At 47.8% G+C, this 12682-nt stretch overlaps 2 protein-coding genes and 1 long non-coding RNA gene across 4 annotated transcripts; 1 reads left to right on the top strand and 2 right to left on the bottom strand.

Annotated features, from left to right (window-relative positions):
* Window positions 1-5733: 5733 nt before the first annotated feature.
* Window positions 5734-10279, bottom strand: LOC126320389 (bromodomain testis-specific protein-like). The gene is made up of 2 exons (XM_049993847.1): window positions 10094-10279; window positions 5734-9871 (listed from the first exon to the last, which is right to left on the bottom strand). The coding sequence occupies exons 1-2, from the start codon at window positions 10104-10106 to the stop codon at window positions 8001-8003; spliced, it is 1884 nt and encodes a 627-aa protein (XP_049849804.1). The 5' UTR covers window positions 10107-10279; the 3' UTR covers window positions 5734-8000.
* Window positions 10280-10663: 384 nt separating this feature from the next.
* Window positions 10664-11092, top strand: LOC126320400 (uncharacterized). The gene is made up of 3 exons (XR_007558092.1): window positions 10664-10747; window positions 10831-10943; window positions 11003-11092. It is a non-coding gene; the product is annotated as an uncharacterized LOC126320400 (long non-coding RNA).
* A 199-nt stretch (window positions 11093-11291) lies between these two features.
* On the bottom strand, window positions 11292-12633 carry LOC126320399 (protein phosphatase 1 regulatory subunit 7-like). Of its 2 annotated transcripts, XR_007558091.1 has the most exons (5): window positions 12432-12633; window positions 12225-12364; window positions 11922-12159; window positions 11697-11843; window positions 11535-11621 (listed from the first exon to the last, which is right to left on the bottom strand). XR_007558091.1 is itself a non-coding variant. In XM_049993860.1 (4 exons), exons 1-4 carry the CDS (start codon window positions 12296-12298, stop codon window positions 11292-11294), a joined length of 789 nt encoding a protein of 262 aa, XP_049849817.1. In that variant the 5' UTR covers window positions 12299-12373. The 2 variants fall into 2 exon arrangements, 1 of the variants encoding a protein (XP_049849817.1); XM_049993860.1 differs by lacking the exon at window positions 12432-12633 and having other exon boundaries at window positions 11292-11621; window positions 12225-12373.
* Between the last annotated feature and the right edge of the window lie 49 nt (window positions 12634-12682).

A 12682-nucleotide genomic window follows, 5' to 3' on the forward strand; every position in this document is an offset into this window, starting at 1 on the left:
TTTATTTTAGAGCCACCGTTATTGGAACAAAGTTCGCAAATACAGCAGGTGCTGTTGACCGTTCTGAGAGTGTTCAAGCTGCTGCTCAAACCCGTCAAAAACGCCCGAATACTAAGCTCAACCAATATGTGCCTGCAAATATTGACAGAATGGGAAGAGGTTTTTGTGCACGAGTACAGCTGTTCATTTATGCGAAACGTTCAGCAGGCGTTGCTCGACATACTAAAGGCGATCGAAATACACTCCATTTCAACGCTGGAACTGAGTAAATACGAAGAGTTTCTCAGGTCAAAAACGTGCCCTCTTTCTGTGTTGAAAACATTATGTCATATCTCGTCGAAGTCGGTTCTGGATCAGAACCTTTCGCCTAGTCATGCGTTGATGTTTTCAGACGACATGAAAAATGCGGTCGTTCGAACTGCAAAGCAGGACACCGCTTTAGCTAGGCTCACCTGGCCGACCAAGCTCGGGTACACCATCGCGCTTTGGCTCAAATATGAATGGTTTTTTTCTCCTTCGAAACAGTCTATGACGTACCCTCTTCCGTTCGACCGCCCTTGGACAAGGTGTCTGCTAACGTTGAAGTCTAGCTGTGAAAAACGACGATGCGAAGTCAGACTGATTCTATCCAGAAGCGACGCCAAAACCCATTTAAATTTGACAGTTTTAGAATTTTCAAAAAAAAACTTAAGCTCGACTTCGTGGACGGCCACGTGGAGCGATGTTCAACTTCACCCGGGACGGTTCTACCATTTGGTCGTTTCTCACGACCCATCCTCTTTGAATTTGGTGGGGGGCCGTAACGAATCTTCGAACGTAGCGGCGTGCTGGATAAACGGTTTGAGAGTCGGCAGGTTGTCTTGTCCATATCCATCAGTCGCTTCTAGCGGAAGGTTTTGCTGCAAGTTTGGTGAACATTCGGGTTTAGAAGGAAGTTCCGTCCATAGGGATCGAGAAAATGCACCTGTTATGGTATGGTCGCTCGGGAATGCGGTGGCGCTGAACCGAGCTTTACAAAAGGACTCGGATGTTCTCGGGCTATACCTTCTGGGACCGAACTACGTGGGCGGATTGGCTCATTTGCGCATAGAGGTGTCTCCGGATTTACAAGTAGAGCTAATACGTCACACAAACTATTTATCTGGATCTGTCACTGATTTCGCTGACTTGAAACAAAGCATCAATATCTCCAGTCTACACGAGCACATCATGTTCTTTTTCAGCAGTCAGAGAGTGTCCTTCGCCAGACTGATTGAAAGAGATTCGCTAGAACTGTTCAGGAGCCGAAACATGATCTCGATCCCGGCGGAGTTTTCGCGTTTCGAGGTTTTTCCCTACTCTCAGACTTCCGTAGGAGACATTTTGTCTCCTCTTGGAGGACTGCCTGGGTTGCTGTACCATTTCTCGACGGGTCAAAGCTCTGAGCGACAAAAATTGGAGTTGATAATCCTTCGCAACGTCTTGTTCTGGAACGCCAGGAACACGCGCCAATTTTCCGATTTGAGCGGGTATTCTATCGTTGCTCGTACTCTCAAGCTCATGGGTGCCAAGTTGGACGAAGGATGGCTAGAAATCGTATTTTCTATTTGTGGCATATCTTATAACACAAAAACCTGCACTTATTCGTCTGGTCTACTAAACCATTCGGAAGCCTTCAAGCTCATATTGCTGAACTGGAAAATCTGGGCTCGAGCGCCTTGCAGGGTTCAAATGAAGTTGCTTCGGTCTCTTCGCGATCTGTTGGTTCAATCTAAACACGCCTGTTTCAACGCTTGGTACGCTAGGCGACAGGGCATCGAGCGCCAGCTGCTATTTATTCTGGAGGAAGAGAGGCCGGATTATCCGCCATCTCAGCTATTTGTTGGGATCTTGGCACGCGTGATGCGCGAACCTTGGGAGGAGTCTGACATTCGAGCGATCTATTCGTACCTCAAGGTGACCCACCCTGGCGAGTCAGAAGAGGAGCAGGGCGAAGCGTGCGCGTGTCCCTACGGCAACGGCCACTCACTGAGTCATGGCATTTATATCCCCTTAGAGTCGTGCCCCTCTTTGTACGAATGGAAGTTCGACCATGACAGCCAAGAAGGTGAAGGAGAAAAAGAGACAGCTTCATTGGGGTCTAGTTGTTCCCTTGCTACAAGAGGAAGGGGTGGCGAGGCAGCCTTTGCGTCTAGGGAGTTAATTTGGGAGCTCGTTTTGAAGACAATTTCGAAATACACGCTCCCACTTGAGATACAATTTAAGTATTTTTCTCCAAAATTTTTGTTGTCAATGCTTCAAACGCAAATACAGTCCACGCGATGTCTCGTGCTTAGGACTCTCGAAGCCAGCCTTCAATTCCCCTCATTTCTGCTCGAATTCAAGGCTATAGGCGGATTTACGCTTTGTGGCCAGATACTGGCTCAGTACGGTTTCGACGAGACTACTGGATCGATTTTGTTCAGCATGCTGCTGTCTCGTCCGGTCAGCTACGACCACTTAAAGAGAGCGAACTTGTCGAGCTACGTCACGTCCGAGGAAGCGAACAACTTAGCGTTTGTGCAGGTGGCAGTGACGCTACTGATTGTGGTGGCAGGATGTCAGGTGGCTCCAAGAGACAAGCATTGGGTCGTTCGAGCGCTGCATGACTTGTTTTTGCATTTGAAGCCAGAGAAAAACCGAGACCTGCTTTCGGAAGTTGCAAATCAGCTGTGCAACATGCTCCTACTCGAATATGAGCACGTCTCAAAGCGCATGCAATGCTGTGAGCGCGGACCGGAAGAGAGGACGGCGAATTCTGCGAGCGAAGAGGGCGGTTCAGAGAAGTTGACAGGTTTGAGCGGAATGGACGAAAAAGAAGTCAACGCCCAGAAGACAGGTGAGGGTAAAGAAAGGCTTTTTAGTAACTCTGCCGACGACGGTTTTAGCCAAACCGAGAGAGGGGCGGAAGGCGTTAGCGGCCGGGCCGCGAGAGAGGGCGCCAGGCTTGAAAGGGAGGAGGGGGAGGACCCTTACGAATGTCATTGGCAAGTTGAATCCGATGTGGTTTTATTCTTACAGAGTCTCATTCTCAGTGATTTAGTGGGTTCTGGATCTTACGGGCTGCTGCTGCAAGCTATTTTTCAGTTGAACGTGTTGCAGTTTCCGCTGGAATATGGCGTTACGGTACAAAAATGGATTGTTTTTGCAGTTTTGGACTTTATCAATAGCTCCAGCGACTGTCGCTTGTATCTCGGGATTTTTGCGAAGAACGCAGCGCTCCTAATTAACCTTCTGATTCTGCTGGACTCGAATTTCTATTCCGGGCTCGAACGATTGCTCACGCCGAATTGGCTATACAAAGCGAATTTTTTGGATCCGAGTGGTCAAAGAGAGATCGTATTGGACGAGCTGGAAGCGGGTGGAGTCGCCGCTCAAGAGCAGCGTTCTGAGTCCATTTTGAAGATGCGAAGTGCGGCGGCTCCCCCGTTTGGGTCCGAAGCGGTCGAAAAAGGCGAAAGCGTCCTAGGCGAGAAATGCGACTTGGCAGAGGTCGGCGGGGCCGGTGTCGGCATAGATGGTATCCGGGGCGGTTTTGGTTCGACGGTTGGAGAGAATTCGTCGCTGGAAGGGGCGCCCGATATGGCTGACAGCGGCTGTCCGTCATTTGCGCCCACAGGCTTCGGGGGTCCATTTGGTTCCTCATCGGCGACTAGAGAGGGGGTGCCTGGTTTTCGTCGTCGGTTTGGGAGACTGCAGGTGGACGCGTTGCAGCTGGCGGACCTGATTTTTAACATTTTTTATCGGTATTGCCTTGAGAAAAAGACGGTGTCGAGTTTTTGGAAGAAAATGAGTCAGGGCATCCAGAAGTTGTACGGTAGGTCGTGGAGGGAAATAGAGACAGACTTGCCGTGCGCGGTGGAGCGATACGTGTTCTACGCGATGATGAACGGGGGGTCGAGGCTGGACTCGGGGTTGTTAGAGCTGGTCTTGACAAAGTTGCTCAATTTGGAGAAGGTTTTGGAATATTTCGCGTCGGGAGAGCTCGTGCTGGCGCATTTTTTATTGAAGAGTCGTTTGGAATGCATAGATAGACGCCAGGAGGGAGAGGACGAGGAGGCGAGGGAAAGGGTGCAGAGGCTGACGTTAGAAGTTTGGAAAAAGTTGTGCTCGAAAGCAGATCCGAGGGTGGTTTCTAAGGTGCTCGAAGTGAACGACGTGGACTTCATTTTGCTGGTGCGAGATCCGAAGGAGTTGCGCAGAGTCAGTTTGGACCGCGTGAAGCGGAGTGTGGTACAATTTTTGAAGGCGGACCATTATCGGTACAGGCGGTGGGTGTTGGAGTACGGCGCGAAGATAGGGCAGATTGAGGCGTTGTGGAGGCGGGAGGAGGCAGCGCTGAAGAGCCGGGTGAGTAGGATTAGCGAGGAATGGTCAGAGGATGTTGGGGAGGTGTGCAGAAAGCCCAGGTTGGAGTATGTGTGCGAAATTTTGCTTCTTGAGCAGAGGACGCGGAGGAGTTGGAAGAAGGTTTTGGGCGAAGCGCAGCTTTGGAGCGGGCTTTTGGCGAGTTCGACCGGAGTCTCTCCGTTGATATTGTGGAAGGTAGACCCTACCGAGGGTCCGATGCACATGAGGCCGCGCTTGAAGCCAATGCTCGTGCACGACCACCCGGTGCTGAGGAGGTGCGCGGGGCCCGCGTGCCTCGACGCGAACACGAAAAGGGTTTTCTCTCACTTGGGGGAAGGGGATTGGAAGCGGGTAGAAGAGTTGAAGAGGTGGGAGGGACGATTGAAAGAGCAGAGGTTTAGGCTCTCGATTGCGCGCGAAGGTATGAAGGAGGTGTTTCCTTTTGACTGTCTGCCTCGTTACAGATTTGTGTGCGCTAGGGTGACGTCATCCGGCCTGTACGAGGGGGAGCTGGTGATGACAGAAACGTCAGCGTACATTTTGAGGGCGAACACCGCCGTGTGTGGCGACAAAGATTACGATGACGTTTTTGAGGTGCCGAAGAGGCTGGCATACAGAGAGGTGCGGGAGATTCACAAGAGGCGGTACGCGCTGATGAGCGTGGCGTTGGAGATATTTACGACGACGGGGAGGACGTGGTTGTTGTGTTTCCAGACCAGGCAGAAAAGAGACAGAGTGTACGAGACTTTTTTGTACAGGTTGGATTTGCGGAACTTGGTGGATCACAGGCGCAGGCTGTCCTTGGGCGACAGGGGGGAGGAGATGGGGTTGTTTAGGCGATGGAAGAAGGGTTTGATTACCAATTTCGAGTACCTGATGTACCTGAACGTTTTGTCCGGAAGAACGTACAACGATTTGACCCAATATCCGGTTTTCCCGTTTATTCTGTCTGATTATGACAGTCCGGCCTTGAATCTGGAAGATCCGTCGGCGTTTCGCAACCTCGAGGCGCCGATGGGAATGCAGAACGCGGAGAGGCTGCGGAAGTTCGTGGAGAGGTACCATGCGCTGGTGGAGTTGAAAGAGAAGCCGTACTATTACGGGTCCCATTATTCGAACATTGGGATCGTGTTGCATTTTTTGATGCGAGTCGAGCCATTCGCGTACCAGTTCGTCGAGCTCCAGTCTGGAAAGTTCGACGTTCCGGACAGGCTTTTTCATTGCGTGAAGCAGGCCTGGCAGTCGTCTTCTTCGGAGAGCCCGAGTGACGTCAAGGAGTTGATTCCGGAATTTTTTTACTTTCCGGATTTTTTGTTGAACGTGAATGGGTTCGACTTCGGCGCGAGGCAGAACGGCGCGAAGGTGGACGACGTGGTCCTGCCCGCCTGGGCAGATCGGTGCGCCTACCGGTTTGTGAGGCAGCACATGGAGGCGCTCGAGTGCGAATACGTTTCGATGAACATCAATCACTGGATAGATTTGATATTTGGGTATCGACAAGCGGGGTCCAGGGCGCTGAAGACCTACAACATGTTCCATCCATACACGTACGAAGGGGGGGTGAGCTTGCGAAAAATCACGGACCTCGCGGAACGCATGGCCGTCATTAGTCAGATCAACAGCTACGGACAAATTCCTGTACAACTGTTCAAGAAGCCGCACCCCAAGCGGTCGCCTCGCTACCTTCGGAACATGCACCCGAACGCGATTCACGTGGCGTTGGATCGCCTTCGCTACTCGCACGAGATGCCGGCGTTCAAAATGGCCTCTGTGTTCTACGTGAACCGCGCTCCTTTGGCGCTGGGCAAAAATCAAACTTTGTTGTGGCCCGAAGGAACGCACGTGCTCAGGTGGAGGAATTGGGACCGATCCGTCCAAGTTTTGGCCCTCAAGAGCCAATTGGTGGAATACGAGATGCCCTGCGCGTGCTCAGGACCCGAAGAAATTCAGTGCGTGGACGTCGCCGAGACGGGGAGCTGGATTGCGGCCGGACTCAGTTCTGGACTGATCTGCGTGTGGAGGGCTTCGGGACGTGGCAGGTTCGAAGAGCCCAAAGGCCCCAAAAAGCCGGCCAACGAGAACCTGGTTCAAGCGTGGCATCGAGAAAGAATGAGTCATTCAAATTTTCAGGAAAACGTTCAAGAAGGCCACGTCGACCCGACAAGCGACAGCGAAGACGACGACCACCCGTGTCGGCTGAACTGTCTATGCGATGGACAACGCCCTCTTGAAGAGCTGCCCGATCTGAATGCGCACGGCCTGCGCACAAGCCTTATTGAGCCGCCGAGCAACGAACGGACTCCAGTTTGTCCGGACAAAAGTGCGGAATTTAGAAATCCAGATTTCACTGGAAATAAATCGGAATTGGCCCTTTCCGACGCCGTCCAAGCACCAATCCAGGAACTCTTGTCCGAACGATGTCAAAAACACGATTCCACCGGTCTCTCCGGCTGCCGCCACCCCTGGTTCAAGCACCCTAGTCCATCACCGAACAATCCCTTCGTTCACGACTTCTCAAGCTTACTTCCACTGTCCTTTCCTCCCGGAAAATTCACCCCTTCCGTCTCTTTGTGCGGCCACAAATCACCCGTCTCCTGCATCAAGGCGAGCGCTCGCTACCACCTGATCATCACGGGATCCGACGACGGCTCCGTGATTCTCTGGAACGCGTATCGGCTCCGCCCCGTTCGGATCCTCCTCCCTCCGCAAAAAATCGCCTCGGCGCTCACCGCGCTTCAACCCCGCGTCACCCACCTCGACGTCCAAGCCCACTCCGGCGAAATAGTAGTCGTTCAGGACACGAGCGATCGAGACCGCTCCAGCCTCAGCATATATAGTATCAACGGACACAAACTGGCCAGCAAAAACTGCCCCAAAATCAGCGCCGTCGTCACCACCAGTGAAAAACCGGGCAGAAAAAGAAACGCAGTCATAACCGGACACGCCAACGGGAAAATCCTAATATGGTCTATCCTCGACCTAAATCTTCTCAAAACCATTCAGACACGTTTCTCAGAACACGTCACGGCACTGTGCTTAGATGACGACAATACGTGCCTGTTCGCAGGGCTTGAACGTTCCAAAAAAATCTTGTGCTACCGAACTGGCTCTATCAAACAACCGAAAAAAGATTGAACCCTCTGGAATGCAATTCAAGACCCCCCCCCCGCCCCCGGCAAACCGCGACCTCTCTCATTCGCGCGTGTCAAACTGGGCGAACACTCCTCCAGCTCGGCGCACCTTCTGACGCGACCCATCAGCCCTACGAGCTCGTCGTCAATACACGCTCATCCGCAACGCTCCTACGACACCAGGCAACCTGAGGCCTGATATCCCTAAAAAATGCACAAATTTAAAACAATGGCGCCAATTTTCTCGTCGACGCGAAGCAATCAACAATTCGTCTTTCGACGACTAGATAAAAACGGCGGAAACGCGCCAAAGGAGTACACTTTAGTTATTGTAAGCGGTACAGGTGCATACAGATCCAACGAATCCCCGGCTGACATTCCTAATCACAGCGTCGTTCTCTCTGCATACGAAGAAATGACGCGCTCTTCTGCCAAAAACGAGAGATGGGCTTGGCAGGTAATTTCTTCATACCTGTTTATAATATGTGCACGCAATTTTATTTACAAGGAGGTGACGGGCTGATGCTCTTCTTGAGAATTCCCTACGTTTGAAGAACGCTCGAGGGAAGTCTTAGTAAGCAAAGGGAATGGTGCAAGCTGAAGAAGCTGGATTAAATTCGAAGCCAATTCGTGTAGAAGTTTATTGTTGTCGTCGACAGTGTTCGGAGGGCGGGGAGATGGCTGCGTAGAGCTGGCGCGTGGGAGTGGTGGTTGTTGAGCGAGTAGAGCTAGAATTTCAGCGTTGCGGCTCAGTAGGATGCGAACGAAAAGTGACAGAGTCGATTCAGAGGAATAAATTTGTTTCAAGAAGGCCAAGTCAATGTGTAGACATGATTCCATGCTGACAACAAGGGAATCTATAGAAGGAAGATGGGCTAGGATGTCGGGGGAATGCTCTGTTTGAGGGGTTTTTTGGTCGAACAGTTGGTCTAGTAAGGTTTGCACCCTCTTCAGAGTGATAGGAGTCATAGTACGGATGAGGTGGTAAAAACTGTGTTGCTGCGAAGAAGGCTTTGGAGTACAGAGAGCGTCGGAAAGGACGGAATTCGGAGGTGGAGTGAAATTTAAATTGTGTGTGGATATGTACGTTGGAAGGGCGTTAGGATCCAGATTTTCTGAGACGCACTCAGAAACAATAAGAGAAACTTTACTTGGATCTAGATCAAGTAGACTCTTCTGAGATGAGTTAACCGAATGGGTGGAATTTTCAGCTGAAAACACTCTCTGGTCCGAAGAAGGAGACTCACGGCGAGCCTCGCTGGTGCGTGTATGATTTTTTAGATTAGAACAACAACTGGCAAGTTGGGTGAGATAAACGCGTTCTATTTGATCCAAATTCAATAAACGAACAGGAGAAGGTGATGCCAACAAGGATTCAGGCAGCTCCTCATTCGGAATATAATATCGTTTCGGTTTTTCAAATATGACAGTGGTCGGTTCTGCTGAGGCAGAATGAGAATTAGCAGCATTTGTATGTCTCTTTTTTCCATCTTCGTCTTGTGGAGTCGAAATGACCTTAGCATTGTTATTATTCGAAGTTACACCAGATATGCTGGTTGGTGCTAGAAGTTGTTCCGGATTGATCTTTGCACCTTGTCGCTTCAAATATTTTCGTCCTTCTAACAGCAGATTTTTCGCTTCATTCCAATAAATTGTCTCTGGAGGATTGTATTCTATACAGTTTTGACAAATGAGCTCAAAATCGGCCGTGAACAAATTCCAGTAGGGATATTTGTCCTCATTTAGTTTGCGACGCATTTTCAGAAAATCCATCGGATTTTTAATAATTTTATGATATTCCGGAGCATCTTCTTCGCGAACAGGCTCATAGAAGAATTTGTACCTGTCTAACTCAATAAGCTTTTTCAAGGCATTGTTCAGAGCCTTGCGCAACGGCACGTATTTTCTTGGGTGCCTAACGGTATGAGAGGAAGTCGCAGACGCTCCTTCTTGAGCAGCTGAAAAGTCTTTTTCTACAGAATTTGGTGTCAATGGAGACATGTAAAGCTCATCCTTCTTACGCTTAAGCGCGGATAGTTTTTCTTCTCCCGCATTCACTGCGTCAAATCGACGCTTCTTGCTCGACTCAGATGATCCTGCCATCTGAGAAGGGCTACTAACTGCTTCTTCATGTTTTACAGTCTTAATTTTTATTCTTCCGGGCACCTTTGTTGTTTTTTCTACACCTTCTTCAGTCGACTGTACCACCTCAGTTGACGCCGACTCCACCAATTTCGTGACACCTGCTCTAAATAAAACTTTGTTGTTCGTCGTAATCTGGCCTGTTGGACGCATTCCATCTAGTTTGGCCTTTTCTACCTCCCCATTTCCCCGAAACTTGAATACCACCTTGAGAGGATTTACATTGGGCTCTACATGGACTCTCACACGATCAGATTAGAAGCAGACAAAATCGATTCTGCCATTGTCAGAGAACACACATACACAAATTTTTTTACATCTTATTCCACGACTGAGTGCGCAAATTTTATTTAAATCCCCTCTTAGGGCTATATTAAAAGAAGTCGCTTACGACAGCACCTGCTCCCAGAAGAGGAGAAAAAACAAAAAAGACAGGGAAATTGACACAATACCTTCGGAGCTCATTGAATCGAAATACAAACTAGATATAGCTGAATCTCATGCATTCGTATATATTAAATACCCCTTCTTTTTGGATAGCAATAATACAGAGCGTCTACGTGTTCAAGAGGCTACCGGCTGTGTGTCTATACACATGACACAAAAAAACGCCAACAACCGACGACTAGAATAAAAGTGTTATTTTTTCAATACAAACTTTTTTTTCATATTTTTTTGACCGTTTCTCTCTGGTATTTAGCCTACCTCATCCACATGCACACACACATTTTCTAGTCACACTGCGCCAGCGACCCGACTCTATTCTATCACTTCTCCGAAAGCATTTCATATGCACACACGGAATTGCTGCGCCGAAGGTCCCTGGATAGTTCAGCAGTATATTCAAAAACGCTTCGCAACTTCATCTTTGAACCTCTAGATCAAGCTCCGAAAAATTCTATATTTTTTTTGTGTTCACTGTGTGCACACACCGCACAAAAAAGATCTCGGCTATACTTAATGTCTCGCGTTAAGCAGCTAACGCCTGGTTCGCCTTTCGAGTTTCGCTCACATTCCCAACACTTGGCTCCTCTTCTTAAGGATGTCAAAAACGCAAAGTTGACTTATAGCCCTCATTATATCGGCAAAGGCCGAGGTCTGTTTATGTAAGAAGAACTCTTGCCGATGATAATAAATGCACATACACACGTCTCGTCCCTACACTAATATGTACTCTTTGTTCCTACAGAAATATACTCACTAATCTTGCTGGTCGGGTTCACAAGCGCCTTTGCCCTAAAACAACCGTAACCTACATCCAAAAAAATGAAAACGGACCCCCAACATTAGAAGTAGAATACTGTACGTGCCTTCAACGTTTGAACTTTACTACGAAGGAAGAGCTTACAAAACCCTAAAAGTTTCTGGACAAAAAGCAGAATTTACAATTGATGGAAGATATAAGACTATGCGTGATATCATGTACGAGCTACATTCTCATAGAGAGCACCTAAAACTGATGGAGGAATGGAGAGATGCCAATATAGTTTATCAAGAAGTACAAATCGAAGACGTTGCAAAAACCGACACTACAAAGAAAAAGAAAAAATAAATATGCCAAAAACCGTATGCGCGTGTAATGTATTTCATATATATATATAATATTTTCATTTTTTCTTGATTTGTACCAATTCTTCACACCTATTCTCGCTAGTTACAAGTAGGCGTCGTTATACATGCGGTTGTAGATTCATCTTTGAATATAGGAGGATATCCTGAATGATAAATAGGTGTAGCATCGAGCTGTTTCAACTGGGGGAGCATCAACCGAACTCTGACTCGGTACTGTACATCATCTGCACAAGGATTTCTTTCTAAGTACAATGTGGTCAGAGTCGTCAAATCCGCGATCTCCTTTGTTTCTTCCAATAAACCGATTCTATTATCATTCATCCAAAGATCTTCCAACGAAGTCAACGTTTTCAGGTTCTCTAAATGCTCAATCCAGTTGTTGCTCAAATCCAAAATTTTCAGAGATGTCTTAAAAAAAATTAATATTTATGATAAATAAAAACAACATGGCGCTTATGCAAATTTCTGTAGCGTATGACGCACCAAATGACTTATGCCATCTATTTGGCTGATATGATTGTGAGATAGATAGAGTTCTTCTAAACACAATAAGTTGGAAAGCCCTTCTATATTTGTTAGTCGATTGGCCTGAAGGTCCAGTTTTTTCAGGTAGCGCAAATTATCTAACCCCTAAAAATTGGTCAGTAAAATGTGAACAATCAAAATCAAAAAAGCACTATACGAAATAGGTGTGTGTTAGAAACGAACTTCTATACGCGATATGCGGTTTCTGCCCATCCAAAGACTTTGTAGGGAGGACAAAGTCAAGTTCTCGATTTTCTTCAAGCGATTCGCGCCTAATTCTAAAATTCGCAAATTAGAGCAATTTTCCAAGCCTGGCATAATCCTTCTGATCTTATTGTTCGCGAGCCACAGCTCCTCCAGCTTGGTCAGATATTTGACATCGTCTATTTTCCTTATGAGATTAAATGATAAATCTAGATTTCTATACACTTCAGTCAGTCGCATGATGACAAGAACAAAAAGAAGTCACTAAGTATGTGAATGTACATTAGACTTGTACACTTCGCAAGCCAATTGTCAAGACTCGAGATTCGGTTGTCATATAAATCCAAATGTGTCATCGATATGAGATATTGTAGATCATCCAGTGCATCATAGTTCAAGAGATTTTGCCTTAAATTGACTGACTAAAATTACTGAAAATAAATATACACACAGATATCAACTAACGAGTTGAACTCTTCGAATCCGTACTCTGACTTGGCACAGTTTTCTTAACGGAGGCAGTCTCCTCAAACGAGTGTTGGTGTAGTCTATTTCAAGAAGGGATGGGTCAAGGTACGGATCCTCACTTTCTGGATCCCCAATATCTTGACCCGTTCGATCTAAAATATGTTCCTCCTGGCTGTCTTCATCAGAACTAGACAGTGAGCATTCCCCCTTCAACGTGACGGCCCTTTTTACATCAGGGTGTGTATCTTCAGGGAGTTTATCAACATGCATAG

Source organism: Schistocerca gregaria, unplaced genomic scaffold (assembly GCF_023897955.1).
Source record: "Schistocerca gregaria isolate iqSchGreg1 unplaced genomic scaffold, iqSchGreg1.2 ptg000720l, whole genome shotgun sequence".
Taxonomy (NCBI): Eukaryota; Metazoa; Arthropoda; class Insecta; order Orthoptera; family Acrididae; genus Schistocerca; species Schistocerca gregaria.

What these genes read in the sequence shown, in the direction of transcription:
- LOC126320399 (XM_049993860.1), bottom strand. Translation starts at nt 12,298, where the DNA reads ATGACACATTTGGATTTATATGACAACCGAATCTCGAGTCTTGACAAT. An exon ending in GCGAAGTGTACAAGTCTAAT is followed by an intron (nt 12,160 to 12,224) that starts GTACATTCACAT and finishes TGAAGTGTATAG; the next exon opens with AAATCTAGATTTATCATTTA. An exon ending in ACCGCATATCGCGTATAGAA is followed by an intron (nt 11,844 to 11,921) that starts GTTCGTTTCTAA and finishes ACCAATTTTTAG; the next exon opens with GGGTTAGATAATTTGCGCTA.